The sequence below is a fragment of the Pantherophis guttatus genome, chromosome 1 (genome assembly GCF_059756535.1).
Source record: "Pantherophis guttatus breed Tessera chromosome 1, ASM5975653v1, whole genome shotgun sequence".
NCBI lineage: Eukaryota > Metazoa > Chordata > Lepidosauria > Squamata > Colubridae > Pantherophis > Pantherophis guttatus.
The window spans coordinates 76,179,643-76,197,563 of record NC_142063.1 but is presented as its reverse complement, the minus strand read 5'-3'; the positions used below and the strand labels follow the sequence as shown (position 1 = coordinate 76,197,563).

General features: G+C 36.8%; 1 protein-coding gene across 3 annotated transcripts in view; it reads left to right on the top strand.

Annotated features, from left to right (window-relative positions):
• Positions 1–17,921, top strand: part of CSTPP1 (centriolar satellite-associated tubulin polyglutamylase complex regulator 1) — a 178,592-nt gene that overhangs the window by 33,042 nt on the left and 127,629 nt on the right. Inside the window, exon 1 of one of the 3 annotated variants that reach the window (XM_034417494.2) lies at positions 2,081–2,234. The exons of 1 other annotated variant lie outside the window; for it this stretch is intronic. In XM_034417494.2, the coding sequence (XP_034273385.1) occupies positions 2,189–2,234 (46 nt within the window). In that variant the 5' untranslated portion in view covers positions 2,081–2,188. Of the gene's footprint in view, positions 1–2,080; positions 2,235–9,214; positions 9,344–17,921 lie in introns of those variants that run through there. One more of the 3 variants, XM_087883104.1, reaches the window with a different exon arrangement.

The following is a 17,921-nucleotide window of genomic DNA, read 5'->3' as shown; positions in this document are numbered from 1 at the left end:
TAAAATGGCTTTCTATTTTATATTCTGCTTGTGCAAATTGATAAAACATACAATAAATCAGATTAATTTTTTCTGTTTTGATTCCTTAGCTGCTCAACAATTCATTCTGGACTACTAACAGGTTAAAAAAATACATAAAGAATGATTACAAGAAAAACACCAACATACTACAATATTGGGGACAAAAACTTACAAACCCTACTTTAAGTTAGGCTCATCCAGTATCCCAGGTCAGTTCTAAGATACTGCCAGGCCTTCAGAGTTTTTTTTCTAAAGGCCAGCAGAGTTGGAGGCATTCAAATCTCTGGGGAATGCTACTCCACAGGATTGGCACAGTGATAGAGAAGGCAGGCCTCCTGGATTTTCTTAAGTGACTGTTTTCTATTTAATAGACTGTTTAATAGACAGAACTTGAAGCACCCCAGCCCTGTCTAATATGTTTATATACAGGAATAATTCACCTTAGTTGTGATCAATTTCCAAAAGGTTCCTAATAATCAAGGCATGAAATGAAGCCTAGAATCATAAATTGTAATAACCCATGCATTACTTAACCCATGATCTGTTGGATAAGCCTTAATTGGCTGGGTATGTAAAACATGCCAAGCCAAAGCCAACCAGCCACATTATTGCTTAATATGATGAATGAAGTTGCTACAATTATATTGTTGACAGATCTGGATGATACTTTTGAAAATACAAACAGAGAAATAAAGTTTTTGATTATACAATGGAGAGTTGGGTTTGCACATCACATTAAATTAGCTTTCCCCAGCCTCAGTAGTAGCCTCCAGATGTATGGGTTTCTGAGAATTCCAGGAGTTGAAGTCTAACTTCTGGACAGTTTCTAGATTGGAAGAGCCTATGCTTAGACATAATGTGCAGGGTTTTAAAATATTTTTTGGCTTAGTGCAAATTTAGTGTGAACCCAGCCAACTACCATAATGGTGAAACAAGGCATGACTTTGAATAATGTACAAATTCAACATTTTTCGGTAAGAGTCAGCAGAGGGGAAGAATATATTAGTTTATATATTCACAATGAACACAAAATATTATTTTTGTGTTCATTGCTGATAAACATTTTGGAATCCCCCCAAACTGGAGGCTGTCTGTTAGAAGATTCCAGCCTATTTTTTGCCCAACTGATAAAATAAGGGCAGCCTCATTGTGCCAACTGAACAGGTACTGCATTTGTGACTGCTTGCTTCAAGATGTGGAAGACTAAAGGCTAAAGATAAAAAATATTAGTAATTCTTACAAACCTTGTGCATAATCTCTAACACTGTCTATATGAAAATTGGTGCTGTGCACTACAGAGATGTTAGATGGAGAAAAAGAGAGATTGGGTGGAATCCTTTGAGAAGCACATTTTGGTACAAATCAGAAAAACAGATCTGCTCGTTTGGGCATCTCAGAGGATAAACAATAGTTGAATTTATATGCCCTGCTTAATTATGTCTAATTTTGGGGGGCTTCTCAGGACACACACTAAACCACAAACTAGCCACATGGGTTGAGTCCACAAAACATAAGGTAAAATGAAGTTGGCTAGATTGTGGTTCAAGGGCATCTTGTGCGTGCTTATACTCAGAGCATCAACAATTTCTGCTGTCAAATGCTGTAACTTAAAATACATTGCAGAGCTGTGATTTTCAGGAGAATGCATCCTCCTCTTTCGAATAAAACCACTCAGCGGGCAAATTATTGTCGTTACAAAGCAAATGTTCATCGAGGAAAGCGCTGAACTACGCCTTCCTCTATACTGAAGCACCTTCGGCTGTGACAATGAAGCCTGTATGCAAAAGTTGGCACAAATCTCAAAAAAAGAGACTATTTTATGAAGCAGCCGGCTGCCCGACCAAGGGAAACCGAGGAAGAGTCTGAGAGAAGAAGAATAGAATAGAATAGAATAGAATAGAATAGAATAGAATAGAATAGAATAGAATAGAATAGAATTTTTATTGGCCAAGTGTGATTGGACACCCAAGGAATTTGTCTTGGTGCATATGCTCTCAGTGTACATAAAAGAAAAGAAGAGGAGGACAATTCCTGGTGCAACCAAAATCCTCTTCCTCCCAGATTCCGAAGGCCGGGTCTTGTTTCTGGCCGGAAGTCATTTTCCTCGCGGCAGCGTCTGGTGTCCTAGAAACGGCCCGGCGGCCAAGAGCGGGAGACGGTTGACAGGATGCTGAACGCGGATCGCCTCTCTCAGCCGGGGCTCGAGTATCTGGGTGAGGCTCCAGCGGGCGCGGTGGGAAGAGGAGGAGGAGGAGGAGGAGAGGAGGGGGCTGAGGGGGGGGAGGCGATGGAGATGGAGATGATGGAGATGCAAGTAGCTTCTCCGTTCTCGCCATGGGGCGAAGGTTGCCTTCCCGGGAGGGAGGAGGGAAAAATTGATTCTGGGCTCCCTCGGTCCTTTCTCGCCTGGGATGATGAGGCTGCTTCCCCCGCGGCGCAGAGTACAATGACCTCGCCGTTTGCTGGCTTGGGAGGGCGGGGTTGGGGCTATCGCCTTACCATCCCTTGGGTCACTTGCCCCGCTAGGTATTTTCCTCCCCTCGTCGGAGGTGGAGATATTATGATCCTTTTAGGGGACCAGGACAAGCAAACGTATCAGTGGAAGAAGTACTTGCTCGCTCTTGGGGCTATGAAGGGGAAATGATGGTTACCACCAATGTAACCATTTCGAAAATAACCATTTGAAGCAATAAAACATTTACTTATATTGTAATAATATCACTTTCCAAGTGGCTATAGGAGTAAAGAAGAGCCCCACCTGTCCCCGTGTACTTTGTGCTCCCTTCTCTTCCCCCCCATCATCTTTTAATGATAAATTGTCATTATTTATTGCTTTATCTTTTTGATGATTACTGGTTTTAATGTTGGTAAGCTGCCCAGAGTCACCTCTAGATGAGACGGTTGGCACACAAAAGAAAAAGAAAGAGAGAAAAGAAAGAAAGAAAGAAAGAAGAAAGAAAGAAAGAGAGAAAGAAAGAAAAAGGAAGGAAGGAAGGAAGGAAGGAAGAAAGGAAGAAAGGAAGAAAGGAAGAAAGAAAGAAAGAAAGAAAGAAAGAAAGAAAGAAAGAAAGAAAGAAAGAAAGAAAGGCTATGTTACAATAACAGCCTAAACAGATGATTGTTCATCATCTGATTCCATGGACGGTGGTGCTTCTGAGGAAAGTGGCCTGATTCACATATTGATAAGTCATAGTTTGTTGAACCATGGCACAGTTGTAAGATCTACCAGACACCCATTTCCTGGGGTCACAAAACCCTAAATTAAACAAAATACAATACAATATGTTTTGGTGCAATGTGAGAGCCCACCAATTGTGGTTTAATTAGTAAATCATAGATCAGCAAATTATGGCTTAACACAAAGTGGGAATCTAGTCACTATGCAGGAAATTTCATTTACTACTGTAAAATATCTATAAAAATGCTTAATATCTAAATGTTTTATAATTTTCATCCACCCCACCCCCCAATGTCTACTCTGTGTAACTCCACTTATTTAATTGGGTCATTGTGTTGTGTGAACCCTATTTATTTTGTCTCAGGAATATACAGAATTTTCAAAATTATCTCAGTAGTTATGTATTCTACCTGAATTAGGATGTAGCAGGCAGGTTGTATCATAAAACAAGCTTAAGATGCTCTTCTGGGCTTTGGACATAGAGATGTGAGCCTAAAGAGGACCTGCTAAAATAGGAAATGCTAGGCACCATCATCATTATTATTCCATTTCCTTCTCTTCTTGAGTGTTGGGGAGTGAATTAGAAACAAAATTGGGGGGAAGGTGGCTAATTTTTTTCTACACCTCGGCCATCTAGCTGTCAGTTGAATAGATGGTTGGAATACTGGGCCATTAGTCATCCTAATGCCTTTTACTAGGTTTTTTTTTTTTTGGCCTATAGATACTTAGGTTAACAGTCACCTAGAAGCGGTAGTGGGTTTTTGAGTGGATCAAAATCATTTTGAATTCTTTGTCTCAACAAAAAGTTAAAGCCAAATCAAAATTTGACATATCACCTTGGTCTTCACAGCAGCGATGAAATCCACTTACCTTAGCTACTGGTTTGGGAATGGGAGTGCATGGGAGTGTGCGCAAACTATGTGCACACACACTTCTTCTGCACATGCACAGAGGATCAAAAACGGGATGTAATGATGTCCCGGCAGGTGGGCGGAGCCTCCCACCCTCGGCGCTACCAGTTTGTGTGAGCTGGATAGATCCATCCGGATTTCACTGCTGCTTCACAGGTAAAAGTACGCTCCCACAGACGGACTCCTCAGGGTGCCGTCAGCCAGGCAATGTCGGCTGGCGACCCCCAGGGGGAGGGCCTTCTCTGTGGCAGCTCCTGCCCTCTGGAACGATTTGCCCCCAGAGATACGAAGGATATCGGATCTCCGGGCCTTTCGCCGTGCCCTAAAAACTTTTCTTTTCCATCAAGCAGGGCTGGCGTGAAACCCCCCCCTTTTTTTTAGCTTTTTAAATTGTCAATGGGTTTTAGTTTGAATGTTTTAAATTTTGGGCCAAAGTCATGTAATTCTTTTAAAAAATTTAAATTTTGTATTGGTATGTGTTTTAGTTCTGGCTGTGCACCGCCCTGAGTCCACTAGGAGAAGGGCGGTATACAAATTGAATAAAATAAAATAAAATAAAATAAATTAAATTAAATTAAATTAAATTAAATTAAATTAAATTAAAATAAAATAAAATAAAATAAAATAAAATAAAATAAATAAAAATAAATAAACAAACAAACAAATAAATAAATAAACAAATAAATAAATAAATAAATAAATAAAACAATTAGAAAACCATAAAATAAGGATTACCTTAATAATAAATGTATTCTGCGAACCACTTCAACTATAAAACTTACATAGTTGACTAATATTAAAAGAAATAAATAGAAAATAGTTTAGTTTTAATCTTACATTTCTGCTGTACGTGGAACTTAAAATCTAATACTTCAAAACTGAATCTCTGTTGAGAAAGGAAAATCTTAGTCATTAAATTACCCCTATGCCATTTAGAGTGCCTTGTAAAGTTAACATTGCACTTTATATCTCGGGGGCTGGAGGGGGGAATACAATTTTTTTTTAAAAAGTTGCTGAATAATTCTTTGTTTAATATATAGTGAAATATCTAGTGAAAGTAAGTAAGGTTTGGAAAAACACCTTTGAATCTTTTTTGGCATTGACTTACAGTTGTTCAAACAGCATTCTTTGAAGAGAATAGCAACCCTCCTCCAGGTGCTTTATTGTATTTCTCAAGGTCTTGCTAATAGTATTATTTGGCTGTGAGACTATAGGTAATTGTGACAAGAGAAACCAAATCAAGTTAATCTTATTCAGACTGTTTGTTCCCCAGGGCTGTCATATCAGGTGTTCTTTGAAGAGATGTTTAACTCAGATTCCTTTTGGGGATGAGTAAACTATCTTATAAACATTCTTTGTCACATCACAATATTTTTTATATGGCATTTAATTACAACAAAACATATTTATGTGCATATTTTTTCTTTACTCATCACAACATTTATGTTCAATATACTTGTGGAAGTTGATGTTTCAAAAATTACTTTTCATTGGTAATGAGAAATTGCAATGTTGGTTGCTTTGTTTAATAAGGAATAATATAACAACCTTTCTTCCCAGCCGCTGTTTCCACAAACAGTACTGCTTGCCCCATCAACTCCCTTGCAGAAGGAAAATCAGGTTTATTTGAAATAAAAACAGTTAATTTGCAATGATTTAAACAGGAAGTATTGATATGTAGCCCAACAAGGGAGTCAAAACTAATTGCTGAAGTTAAGGATGTTACCAATATGGAAACTAGGTGGTGAAATAAGTTCTAAAATGTTGCTCAGTTTTTGCTAAATATGCTCAGTTTTTGTAAAATACAATTCAAGTACAAGTGCAGTTGTAAAATACAATTTAAGTATAAGTGCATCCATTTGATACACATCCATTCTTTTAGTGAATGTTCGAAGTTATAACAACACAAAAATGTGACTTATAATTTGTCCTCACACTTCTAACCATTGCAGCATTTCCACAGTCACGTGATCAAAATTTGGGCACTTGGCAACCAGCATGTATTTATAATAGTTGTAGGGTCCTGAAGACATGTGAATACCATTTGCAATCTTTCCAGTTGGCTTCTGATGGGGGAGGTCGGATTCCCTTAATGAGCATGTGATTCACTTAACTACACTTTGGTATGTGATTTTCTTACCAAATCTGGCAAAAGTCATAAAATTAGGCCTGAGTCAATTAACAATCAACTTACTTAGCAATGGAAATTCTGGTCTCAATTGTGGTTATAAGTCAAGGACTACCTGTATTACTTACAACAGCACTGTAAATTAGGCCAACATAATTATCACATTTTCTGGAGTCCTTGGTTCTCTGAGCTTGGTTGTTTGCTTACAAACATTTCATTACCGGATTAGATAACATCATCAGTTAGGTAACCACCAAACTCAGAGAGCACCAAGGACTCCAAAAAATGTGATAATTATTCAATCCTGCGCTCACATATTATCTTCTATTGTAATTACATTTTAGATGCCAGAGTTCAGGCATAATGATTTTCCTGTGGCCTGTTTTTGAATTTTCCTTTGGCTATTCATCCGGGAACTTTGACTCAAAGTTCACATTCTTAGCTACACTATGTTTGATTCTGTTTCTCAGTCTTGAATTCTTGGTTCCTTTGATGAAACTTGGCCTTTTCAGTGAAGCGGTTTATATATTCCATCTCTAATTGAGGGCTTACTCTTCATAGAGCAATTTTGAAACTTTTAATTATTTTCTCTCTTGAGTTAAGTTCCTTTCCTTCCTCTCTTTACTAGAATCCTTTTTCCTTCATCTTGTGCCAGCTGTGGACATGTGAGAACATGAATCCCTGCCAGAGAAGCTCTGCATTTTAGAGAGCTTGGGTCTAGTCAGTGCCAGAGATGTTGTGCTCTCTTACAAAAAGAAAATGCTGAGGAATTGGTGTTTTTCTGCCATTACTAGACGGAGTGTTTTTGACTTTTAATACACTACCTGAAAACCAGCTCCTGAAGCACTGTGTATATGCATGTTGATTTCTGGTCATGTTTTCCTTCCTTTCTAGCTTGCCACCTATCTTCATATAATTAAGTAATTAACATAAGCATGTTATTTAGCTCAGTTAAAAAAAACCAGTAATATGCTAATTTAGTTATATCTGCTGTCTGGATTCCTGCAGCACACTAAACCCATTTGGGTTATTTATATTTAATATATAAATATATTTAATATATTTAATATATATATATTTATATATTATATATTTATATATTTAATATATCATGGGAATGCCACTAGTATGATTTTTAAACCATTGTTTATGGCATAGCAGCCATGAAACCAGACAGTTGTTGTGCAGTAGGGCTGGCTCAGCCTTCCATCCTTCTGAGGTCGGTAAAATGAGGACCCAGATTGTTGGGGGCAATATGCTGACTCTATAAACCACTTAGAGAGGGCTGTAAAAGCACTGTGAAATGGTATATAAGTCTAAGTGGTATTGCTATTGCTATCTAATGGTTAGCAAAAAATTACACCATTGGTTTCATAAAGCCAAAGACTGGGTTAGATCCAGACTAAATCAGTCACTATTGTAACTAAGTGCTTTTAAGTTTTCCCATTATTTTCAAATGGGGTATTTATTCAGCTACCATACTTTTCGGAGTATAAGACGCACTTCCCCGCCCCCCGCAAAAGAGGGTGGAAATGTTGGTGCGTCTTATACACCGACTACAGCCATTTTTGGCCTCCTGAAGTCCCGCCCTGCGTGTCCTGTTTTTGCAAAAAACAGGCCCATTTTTCCCATAAACTTTCCCATAAACATGACTTACAGACACTAATATTTCTTACTAATATGTAAGAAAAAGAACTCAGAATTTTAGTAACTGTTAAGTCTGATTTAGGCAAATGCAGCTCTTAGCTGTATCAACAAAAGTATAATGTCCTGATCATGAGTAATGATATTGTAATTTTATTTCACTTTGATCAAGCCTCACTTGGAGTAGTCTGCACAATTGAGCAATACTTTTTGGCAATTAAGAACATGTTCAGAGAAAATTGACAGATTGGGTTTGGCAAGCAAATTCTATGCAGCAGTGTTAAAGGAAATGGATGTAGTTCCATGGAGAAGACATTTAAAAGCCAACTGATATCATCAAAAGAATTTCAGTGAAATATTAGAAATAACTTTCTGATTGTATTTTTTGTACCATAGAAAAGAGCGGATTGTATGTTACTAGGTTTTTAAGCAGATTCTGGTGATTAAAGATATTTAGAATCCAAATATCAGGGATACTGTAGCAGCAGATCTTCATGTTGTAAGGAATTGGATTAAGTCCGTAATGGTGAATCTATGGCACGCGTGCCACAGGTGGCACGCGGTAGCCATATCAATGGGCACGCCAAGTCAGCTCTGTTTTCGCCCTCCCCAGATGCATAGAGAGGATCTGGAGCCAGGTGAGAAAGAAAAACGGGCCTACTGGGCCATCACGTGTCAGGAGCAGGGGGGAGTGCGTTGCACGCACATGCACAGGGCAGGCCGCATAGAATTATGGGTGTGGGCACGCGCGCGAACCTCCCCCGCCCCCCCTCCTGGCACACGATGGCAGAAAGGTTACCCATCACTGGACTAGATGATCTTTAAGAACCCAACCTTTGGCTGAACTATTCATCATACTAACTCAGGAGATTTGAAACTATGATTTGTTGAACACGCCAACCAGATTCATAGTCAGACTCAATTTTAAAAAGATGACACAATATTCAAAGTAAAAGTCAACATCATAACTTACTGCTGTGAATCCAATCAGTAATTAGAATAGGAAAGGGGAAAAATACTTCCATTGCAATAATACATTTACTTATCAGTAACATGCCAACTATTAACTTATGCTTGATACTGCTGACTGCCTACCATGAATGAAAACAATCTGTGTTTGATACAAAAATAAATGAGAGAATGACTATAAACAAGGTTGCTTGGTAGCTTCAGAAGCAGTGTGTTGTCTTTGCTATGCTAGCTAAAAACACAAAAGTGTTTGTTTTCAGTTGAGCTCAAGACTGAGAAATGCTTTTGTTCTTAATTTAGATTCTGTTTGACCATGTTGTTCTTAGTGGTAAAATACTCCCAGATTGTACAGACTCAGAACACATGTCCTAGATCAGCAACATATACCATGCATTGTAACTTTATCTACGGAATGACACTCCAAAGCAACTCTTTTTGCCAGGCAATGGAAAGGACCCCCTCCTCCTCTGAATAGTTGTGATGTGATTAATGGTGAGTTGCATAAAATCCTACAAAGCAGAGAATGGTATTGGCACAAATTGCTATTTCTCTTTTTGGATTGTTTGTCTTATTCCAGTTGCTATATTATGATGTCAAATATGAATATAAAAAGGCTAAAAGTATTGGTTCAACTGAAAATACATAAGCATTCTTTCTGTTAATCTGATGTCTGAGAGTTATTAAGGAGATACTTAGAGTTAGAATTTCCCATTTTTTATTCCAGCTCTGGTCTGTGGTCTATTCAGCATTCTTGAATAGAATAAGCATTAAAAAAAAGCCTAAAACAAGTTATTCTGAAATACTGATTTTTGCATGGCATGTACAGTATGTATGTGTGCAGGCACACCTTCAAGTTAGTCTTAACTCCTGATGACTTCATAGACAAGTCCATGCAGCTTTCTTGGCAACATTTTTTGGAAGTGGTTTGCCATTGCCTTCTTCCTAGGGCTGAGAGAGAATGACTGGCCCAAGTTACTCAGCTGTTTTCATGCCTAAGGCAGGACTAGGACCAAACTGTTCGTTGCTTAACATACTGTATTGAACTAAGTTGTAATTAGAGAATGTATTGCTCAGGATATTTTATGAATCCAACTAGCGTGTTTAATTTATTATTCAGTTTGTATAGAGAATGCAGACAGTTGGATTCTTGGAGAGAAACATGGTTCAGTTAGCCATGAATTAGCACTGACAGTAAACATGTAGTATGAACATAAACAATTGCTGTTCTGAAACTAGTTTTTTGAAGATTATATATAGTATTTTAAAGTTGCCATTCTAAGCATGCTTATTGTGGATATGAGCATCTAGAACAAAATATGAGCAGCTGGAACAAGAGAAGCAAATGATAAAATGCATTGCACTATTTTGATTTCTACATGTATTATGACAAACTGTGTATATAAGGAATGGAGCTGCTTCAACTGATTCCTGTGGTTGTGGAAATAATAAGATGCATTTTAATGCAAGCAATCTGAAGTACAAAAAAATATACTCTTTAAATCATTGCATTTTAAATACATGCTTTTCTTCTTTTTAGGTTTTGTTTTAAAAAAAATTAGACACTGCTATTCTGCATTTAATTTCCAAAACTTTAAACAGAGAGTACAGAAATCCCAATGACTGAAAATGGTAGCCATGATGACCTTTTATAATGCCAAACAATTGGATTTTTAGTTTTCTGTAGTGTGCTTGTATACAATTTTTTCCAGATTTTCATAGGCTATCTGAACAAGTCCCTGCAGTTTTCTTGGCAAAATTTTTCAGATGGGGTTTGCCATTGCCTCCTTCCTAGGATTGAGAGAAAGTGATTGGCCTAAGGTCATCCAGCTGGCTTTGTGCCTAAAGTGGGACTAGAATTCATGTTTTCTTTTTTTCTAGTCTGATGCCTTAACCACTACATCATACTAGTTTTCTTGCATATAAATTAAACCCACTAAATTCAGAGAAGCTAGTCTCGAGTAATGAGATTGTAACTTCTAGGAAGCCTATAGCACCATGATGACAAACCTATGGCACGCGTGCCACAAGTGGCACATGGAGCCATATCTGTGGGCACATGAGGGTTGCCCTAGTTCCGCTCCAGGACACATGTGCACGCTGGCCAGCTGATTTTCGGGCCTTCGGGGCCCACGGGAAGTCAGGAAACAGATTGTTTCTGGCCTCTGGAGGGCCTTTGGGGGAGTGGGGAAGGCTGTTTTTGCCCTCCACAGGCTCCAAGAAAGCCTCTGGAGCCTGGAGAGGGCAAAAAATGGGCCTACCGGGCCCACCGGGCCATCACGTGCCAAAAGAGGGGGGAGCACGGGGGGCTGTTGCATGCGCATGTGCACGGGGGTGGGCCGCATTGAATTATGGATGTGGGCACACATGCACGTGACTTCCCCGCGCTCCCCCCGCTTTTGGCACGCAACGGCAAAAAGGTTAGCCATCACTGCTATAGCATATAGGATAAAGCAGTAATAAAATTATAAATTCCCACATTGAACCAATAGATAATAAATAAACTCTTAATGCTATAAATAAACTCATGACGGATATCAAACAAGTTTGAATGATCTCTTAAATGTACTTTTTCATTTTCTGAAACATCAGGTTATATTACCTCATTATTACTTTGCCAGTAGGATATTAGCTGCCAAGACAAAACTACTCTACTGGCTCATACTCTGATTAATTCAGTGCGTTCTAATTGTTATGGTGGGACATATTTTTGGAACATTAGTCATATATTCTGCATGGCCATTTGGACTCAAACTTTGATATTGTCACAGATGAAAAGGAGAGGGCAAATACGCATAAAGAAAAAGTAATAAAATAGTGTGATAATATGTTCTTAATAAGCTATAATCCTGCCAAATGTACTGTTCTTTATTCTCTAAAGGTCAAGACAGCTGCTCAAGAGTGTAGAAAAATATTTGTGTAGTATGATATTAATAAGAATATTGAAATATTGAAAATTAAGGCACTTTTGGCGTATATTGTTTCAGCATCAAAATAAAATTAACAGTAACATAAAAGGCAAATAGAGGAGAAAGGGGGCAGTTTATGATCTGCTATTGTTGAGTAGAGCTTTTCAAATTGTGTTCCTAGAATTCCATGGGAACTTGATGGCTTCCATGAGTGACTAAAGGCAAATAAAGAGAGACATGAACAAAGATAGTTTTCTTTCACTAAACAATTTACCCTTCATCAGAAGCCCCAGAAACCTTTTTTTTAATTAACAGGGTCCCACAGAGTGGAGAGATGTGAAAACTCCTGCTCTAGACTCATCCAAGGTACTGATGTTAGACTGTCTTGGATTATAGTTGCTTAGATCCGGTTTCACTTTTTCGAAGAATAGAACATTTAGTCTTCTGCAATCATTCAACAATATTTCTTAAAAATACATAAACATTTGGCATAGGATATATCTGGTCTCATTCAGAATAAATATATTTGGCCTGATTATGTTTCCAGAAATTTCAAACTGCATTCCTGCCCCTTCAACATTCCCCCCCCCATAATTATGTAACCTTATCCTTAGTTGAGATGAACTAAGAGTTGTTTTACCATTTCTCTGTTGACTTCTTAGTATTTTGCCATCATACTGTAACAGGTACATTGATCCCTTTTTCATATTTTTATTTTGTTTGTATGCAGATCTTTTGTTTTTGTTTTTTAACATCCTTACCAACCTTAGTTCACTCTGAGGCTTCCTTTTTCTGACATTACTTCTATTGGGCATACCCTTTCTCTGAGTAATATTCCTTAATAATTCTATGATTCATTAACTTGTTCCCTATCTTCTCCAGCTGCACTTACACAGCAGTAGGTATTCTTATCTGGTAGGCAGATATGAATAGCTAAATGTAAGAAGCTGCTCAGCTGTTCCATAGAGATTATTGTCACCATTCCCAAAAGTTTGTTTTCCACAAAACTTTCAATTTAAGAGGCAATTTGGTCTAGTGGCTAAGGCACCAATCTGAAAAGCAGGAGACCACGAGTTCAAGTCCCATCTTAGCCATGAAAGCTAATTGGCTGAACTTGGGCCAGTTACTCTCAGCCCAACTCACCTGACAGGGTTGTTGTTTTGGGGAAAATAGGAGGAAGGAGTATCAGTTATGCTAGCTGCCTTGAGGTATTTGTAAAAACAATAAAGATGGTATAGAGTAAACAAATTTCTCTGTATTCATGTAGAATCAGGCATGAGAAAGTAAATTTGTTCATATAAAAGTCCTTCTATTTAAGTATGGTTTGAGAAGCTTAATATAATTAAATGGATGTGTGAATTAAAGCTATCATAAATTTATTGAGATTTAAAATGGAAAAAGAAAAAAAAATTAAACCTAACCTCAACACTCTTGCAAGAAAGTAACAATTTGGGAAATTTGATACCAATTTCTGCTGGCTGAGAACCATCAGCCATAAACTTTAAACTTGTGTATCTGAGAAATGCTTGAAGTAGAACAGTTACCATGAAATATATGTATAAACTATATGTATAAAATATATACCAAGTCACATACATCATTATCTCAGACTTTTATCTAGAGCTAATACTGTTGGAAAACCAAGGAGCTTTTGAAAAAACATAGCTCTTATTTGTGCCAGTGGAATATTGTATTAATTACTCTATGTAAAATTATAAAAGTACCCTTTCAAACATTTGAAACAAACCATTGTATGTTTTTATTTTTAGTATGCAAATTTAGCACACTAAAATATCTCATAGTTGCAGATCTCCCAGTGAGTGTGCTAAGATAAGTTAATAGATTCTCTAATAAAGTTGTTAGGTATTTGGAGTATCCTGCCCCATTACCCATGACAAGGAATGTCTTAATTAAGTATGATATGGTAGTATTCATTGTGTTTTGAATTTACTTATGGCAATTACATTGCATCTTTCCTCCAAATAATTCATTGTATTGTATGTTGTTCTTTCTCATTCTCAAATTTATTGCAACTTTGTGATGTAATTTAGGTCCTTCAAAGATTAGCCAGTATGTTTCATGGCTGAATAACATTTGAGCATAATATTATCTAATCCTACTCTTCTGTGTATCTAGAAAAAGAGTTGATCTGCCAAGAATGTATAATATTGAAAGAAAATTAATGTTTGGCTTCATACATCACGTTAGCCCTTAAAATTAGCATAACTAATTAGCTTAGCATATCTTTAACCCAGCCAGTTGTGGTTTATTTAGTAAACTAAGGTTAAGCAATTCATACATCAAGGCTGTATGAATCTTATCAGTGTGTCTCAGTAGTTTTATACAGGTTAACCTGCAAGTAAGTGTTAATTTTAGTTTCATCGGGCTTTTAACCATAATGTTTAATTCTTCTGTCATAAAGTCATATATGTATAAGAATGTTTTTTCTGTTTTGAATATTTTTTTCAAAAAAGAGAAAAAGATATAAAGTAAATATTTCTTTTTATGTAAAGGAATGACTGGGTTCATCAACCATACTTAATTGTAAAGGGTTACATTCAAATTTTGTTTAAACTGTTATATGAACAAAATCAACTGTAGCTTATTCAACAAATAATGTTTAAAAAGCTTGTGATATATAACCTAGAAAATAAGGTGTAGAAAATACTGTTTTGCATTCTTAGTGTGTACAAGGTTACTATTAGCCAATCTAAATAAAGTTAACTGAGTCACAACCTCTTTAAGCAGAAATGTGGAAGTTTCTCCTGTATTTTTATTTCTGTTATACATGGTACTTTTTATTTCTATTATATGTGCTTGAATAGAAAGAACATTGTTTAAAGCATAGTTTGTTTGACTGATTAACATTCAGAATGTTATAATGCTGGTATCACTTTTGTTACCAATAGGCATCATATCAGAATATATATATCAAAATCATGAAAGATAAAATCAAGCTCAATTTCTGGTGATTTGATATCCATTTAGATATTTGGAAAGAGTATGAAAGTGGCATGCCATTACTTTTTTCCAGTCAGAATTTTTGGACTGAGTTATTAGTTTGAAGAGATGATATCTTCTGGAAAATATAATATAAAAATGGGGAATTTGTATTGTACATTTTTCATGCAAGAAATTGTTCTTTTAAATAAAGGGAAATTAAACAAGGGATTTCATACTTAAAAGTTTGTAAAAATACAAATTTAATGGATTTTTATAAGCCAGGATATATATCATCCATCCATCCATCCATCCTGCTGTATCATGCTATAATTTAAAACTTGTAGTATTTTATTTATAAAAAATGAATATTTTTAACATTTTAGCTTGAAATCGGTGCTTATGAATTACTCCTGTCATTAATGCTCATTTACCTGGGTGTTGACAGTTTTAGGTCAGCTCCATTTGTGTGAGTGGCACATACACACACCCTCCTCTCATGCAAATGAAGCTTTGTGCTTGAGCAGAGGGTGCTTGCACTCACATGCGAAGCTCCTGTTGCATGAGTGGCAGACACTTGCACTAGTGTGCGAAGCTCCACTTGCACAAGCAGAGGCAGCTCATGCGGAGGGCACTTGCACTCGTGTGCGAAGCTCCATTCACGCAAATGGAGCTTCACATGTGAGTGTTTGCCCATTTCTGTCATGACCCAGTTTCAAACAGGCCCCAGCTGGGTAATGGGCCCCCGCCCGGGGGTTGAGAACCCCTGCTTTAAACTACTCTTTATTTTCTTTTTATTTTTCTATATCTCTGAACCTAATTTGGGAAATTTGGAAATCTTTTTTATTGTTGCTATTTTTAAACTACAAGGAGTCAAAGTTCCTTATAAATACATTGTTTATCACTTAGATATCTACTGTTAACTCCATTTTCTACCCACATAACAATAGGTGACATGCTTTGGGCTCAATTTCTGTTATCCCATGTTTGACTGACCATTGGACTTGACAGTTTACACACTGCTTTTTTTTAAAGCAACAAAGCAAACAAGCAGCTCTCAACAAAAGACTCTTAATATTTTATAGATAATTATACATTTGGTATTCCTCTAGTGAATTAGAACAGCTGTTTATTATACTTGTTTTATTATTACTGATGGTTAACCATATTGAACACAAATTGAATACTTCATTTTTAATTTATCTTAGAGTAGTGAACCCTTATGTTTATTTCAATTATTGATGTATTTTATTAATTAAGTTCTGTCAGCTTTCCATATCTCTACAAACTGTTTCCAATTTTTTTAGTGTAATCAAGCAAAGCATAACATGCTTGATAGAACTGAGTTACAGCAGAACACAGATTTTCTTCAGTAATCTGTTTCCTATTTGAGAGAGACTTCCAAAAAAAATAATAAATGAAATAATGTTGACTTGACTAGAAGAGGCCATATGGAGCGATCTCCTTCCCAAATTTCAATGAGCCTCATTCCTGCCAGCCATTAAGAAGGCACTGAAGCCCTAGTTCTCCCCAAAGGTGAATCAGGAAATCAGATGACCTTGCTTTAAAGCACAACTCATGTATCTTGTCCTCATTGAAGAATATTTTACTGTATTGCATTTAATTATTTTACAATTTTCTATACTTTGATATTTTTAACCCTTCTTAACTTCCCACAGTTGCTTGGTGAATGAGCAGTATAACAATTAAATAAATAAAAAGGAAAGAATACAAATTAGGAGAAATAATTGTTTAAAATCTGTCCCTAAGTGATATCAAAGACTAATATACTTGTGTTTTCGTTAGTGAATGGACATTGCAATACTGTAACTCTCTTCATCTGTACTCTTTTCTCATTTGTTATGGTGCACTGTAGATACCTTTGATTGGATATCTTTCAGAGGGAGGGTTATTTCAGTCTGTTGCAGTACTTTCATGACTGATATATACTAGAAACAGCTTTACATTAGAGTCATGTGACATAGTTCCAAAGTAAATTTTTATGTGTTACATACAGTACCATGGAAAAATATATAACCTGAAGATAATTGAGTGAGAGAGATTGAAGTCAAAGGAAAATTAAATGGACTTTGCTTCGGTTTTCCAATTCACTCTGGGTTTGAGAATGCTTAGTTCTCTATCATCTTTGTTTCTTAAGAATAGGCCTAGAATACATTGATATGTGCAAAACTTGTATCTCTTTAAATTTAAAAAATAAAATATCTTTAACACAGTTCTCTCCATTTATTTGGTAACTTTAAAATGATAATTCTCATAATCTTAATGGAAATCCATTTAATTATATTACAAAACTACAATATAGAAAGAGAAAAACATAGAAAATTGATGGCAGAAAAAAGACCTGGTCCATTGAAGCTGTCCTTTGAGGATTTTTTGTTGTTTGCTTAAAGAGGCCTGTAAAGCACCTTGAAGTGGTATACGAGTCTAAATGCTATTGCTATTGCTATTCCACAAGCAGGAGCTCCCTTCAAAACACTGATTAGAACCTACCTGGAGGAAGAAAAACTAGCACAAAACTGAGCTCCGTCTACCTAACCACTGAAGCCAGTCCAGAAGGATACTATGATCTGTGGTATTGAAACCTGCTGAAAAGTCAAAAAGAGCAAGGACAGGTACACTACTTCTGTTTTGCTCTTGCCAGAGGTCATCCACAAGTGGATGAGTGAAGGGTCCAGAGGTCCAGATAATCTGTTTCCTTCAAGATTTTATGTAGCAGAACTGTGACAACTTTCTCAACAATCTTCCCTAAAATGGGAAAGGTAGAGACAGGACAAAAATTGTCTAGGAAGTGGGGGTTTAGTGATGGCTTTTTCTGGAGGGGTCAGACCACTACTTCTATAAATGTTGACAGGATCGCCCCTTTCTCAAGGATATGTTTACCAGCACTTCCTTCCCTGTAAACTAAAGTCTCTGTTCCTGTTAGTGCATCTCAAGTTAGCATTTATCTTTTCAGCAGCTGCTTCATGCTGCTGGCTTGTGAAAAGAAGCTAGGTGTCCTTGTGAATTACAAGTATTTTTGCCAAGCCAAATCTCTTCCATCCTATACTTGTACCTTTTCCCCCAGCCAGATGCAATTTTTTACACTTGTCTCTACTGAATTCCATCCTATTCATATCAGCCCACCACTCAAGCCTTAGATCTTTCTAAATTTTCTGTGTTTCATTTAAAGTATTAGCCACCCCTCCCAACTTTGTGTCATTTGC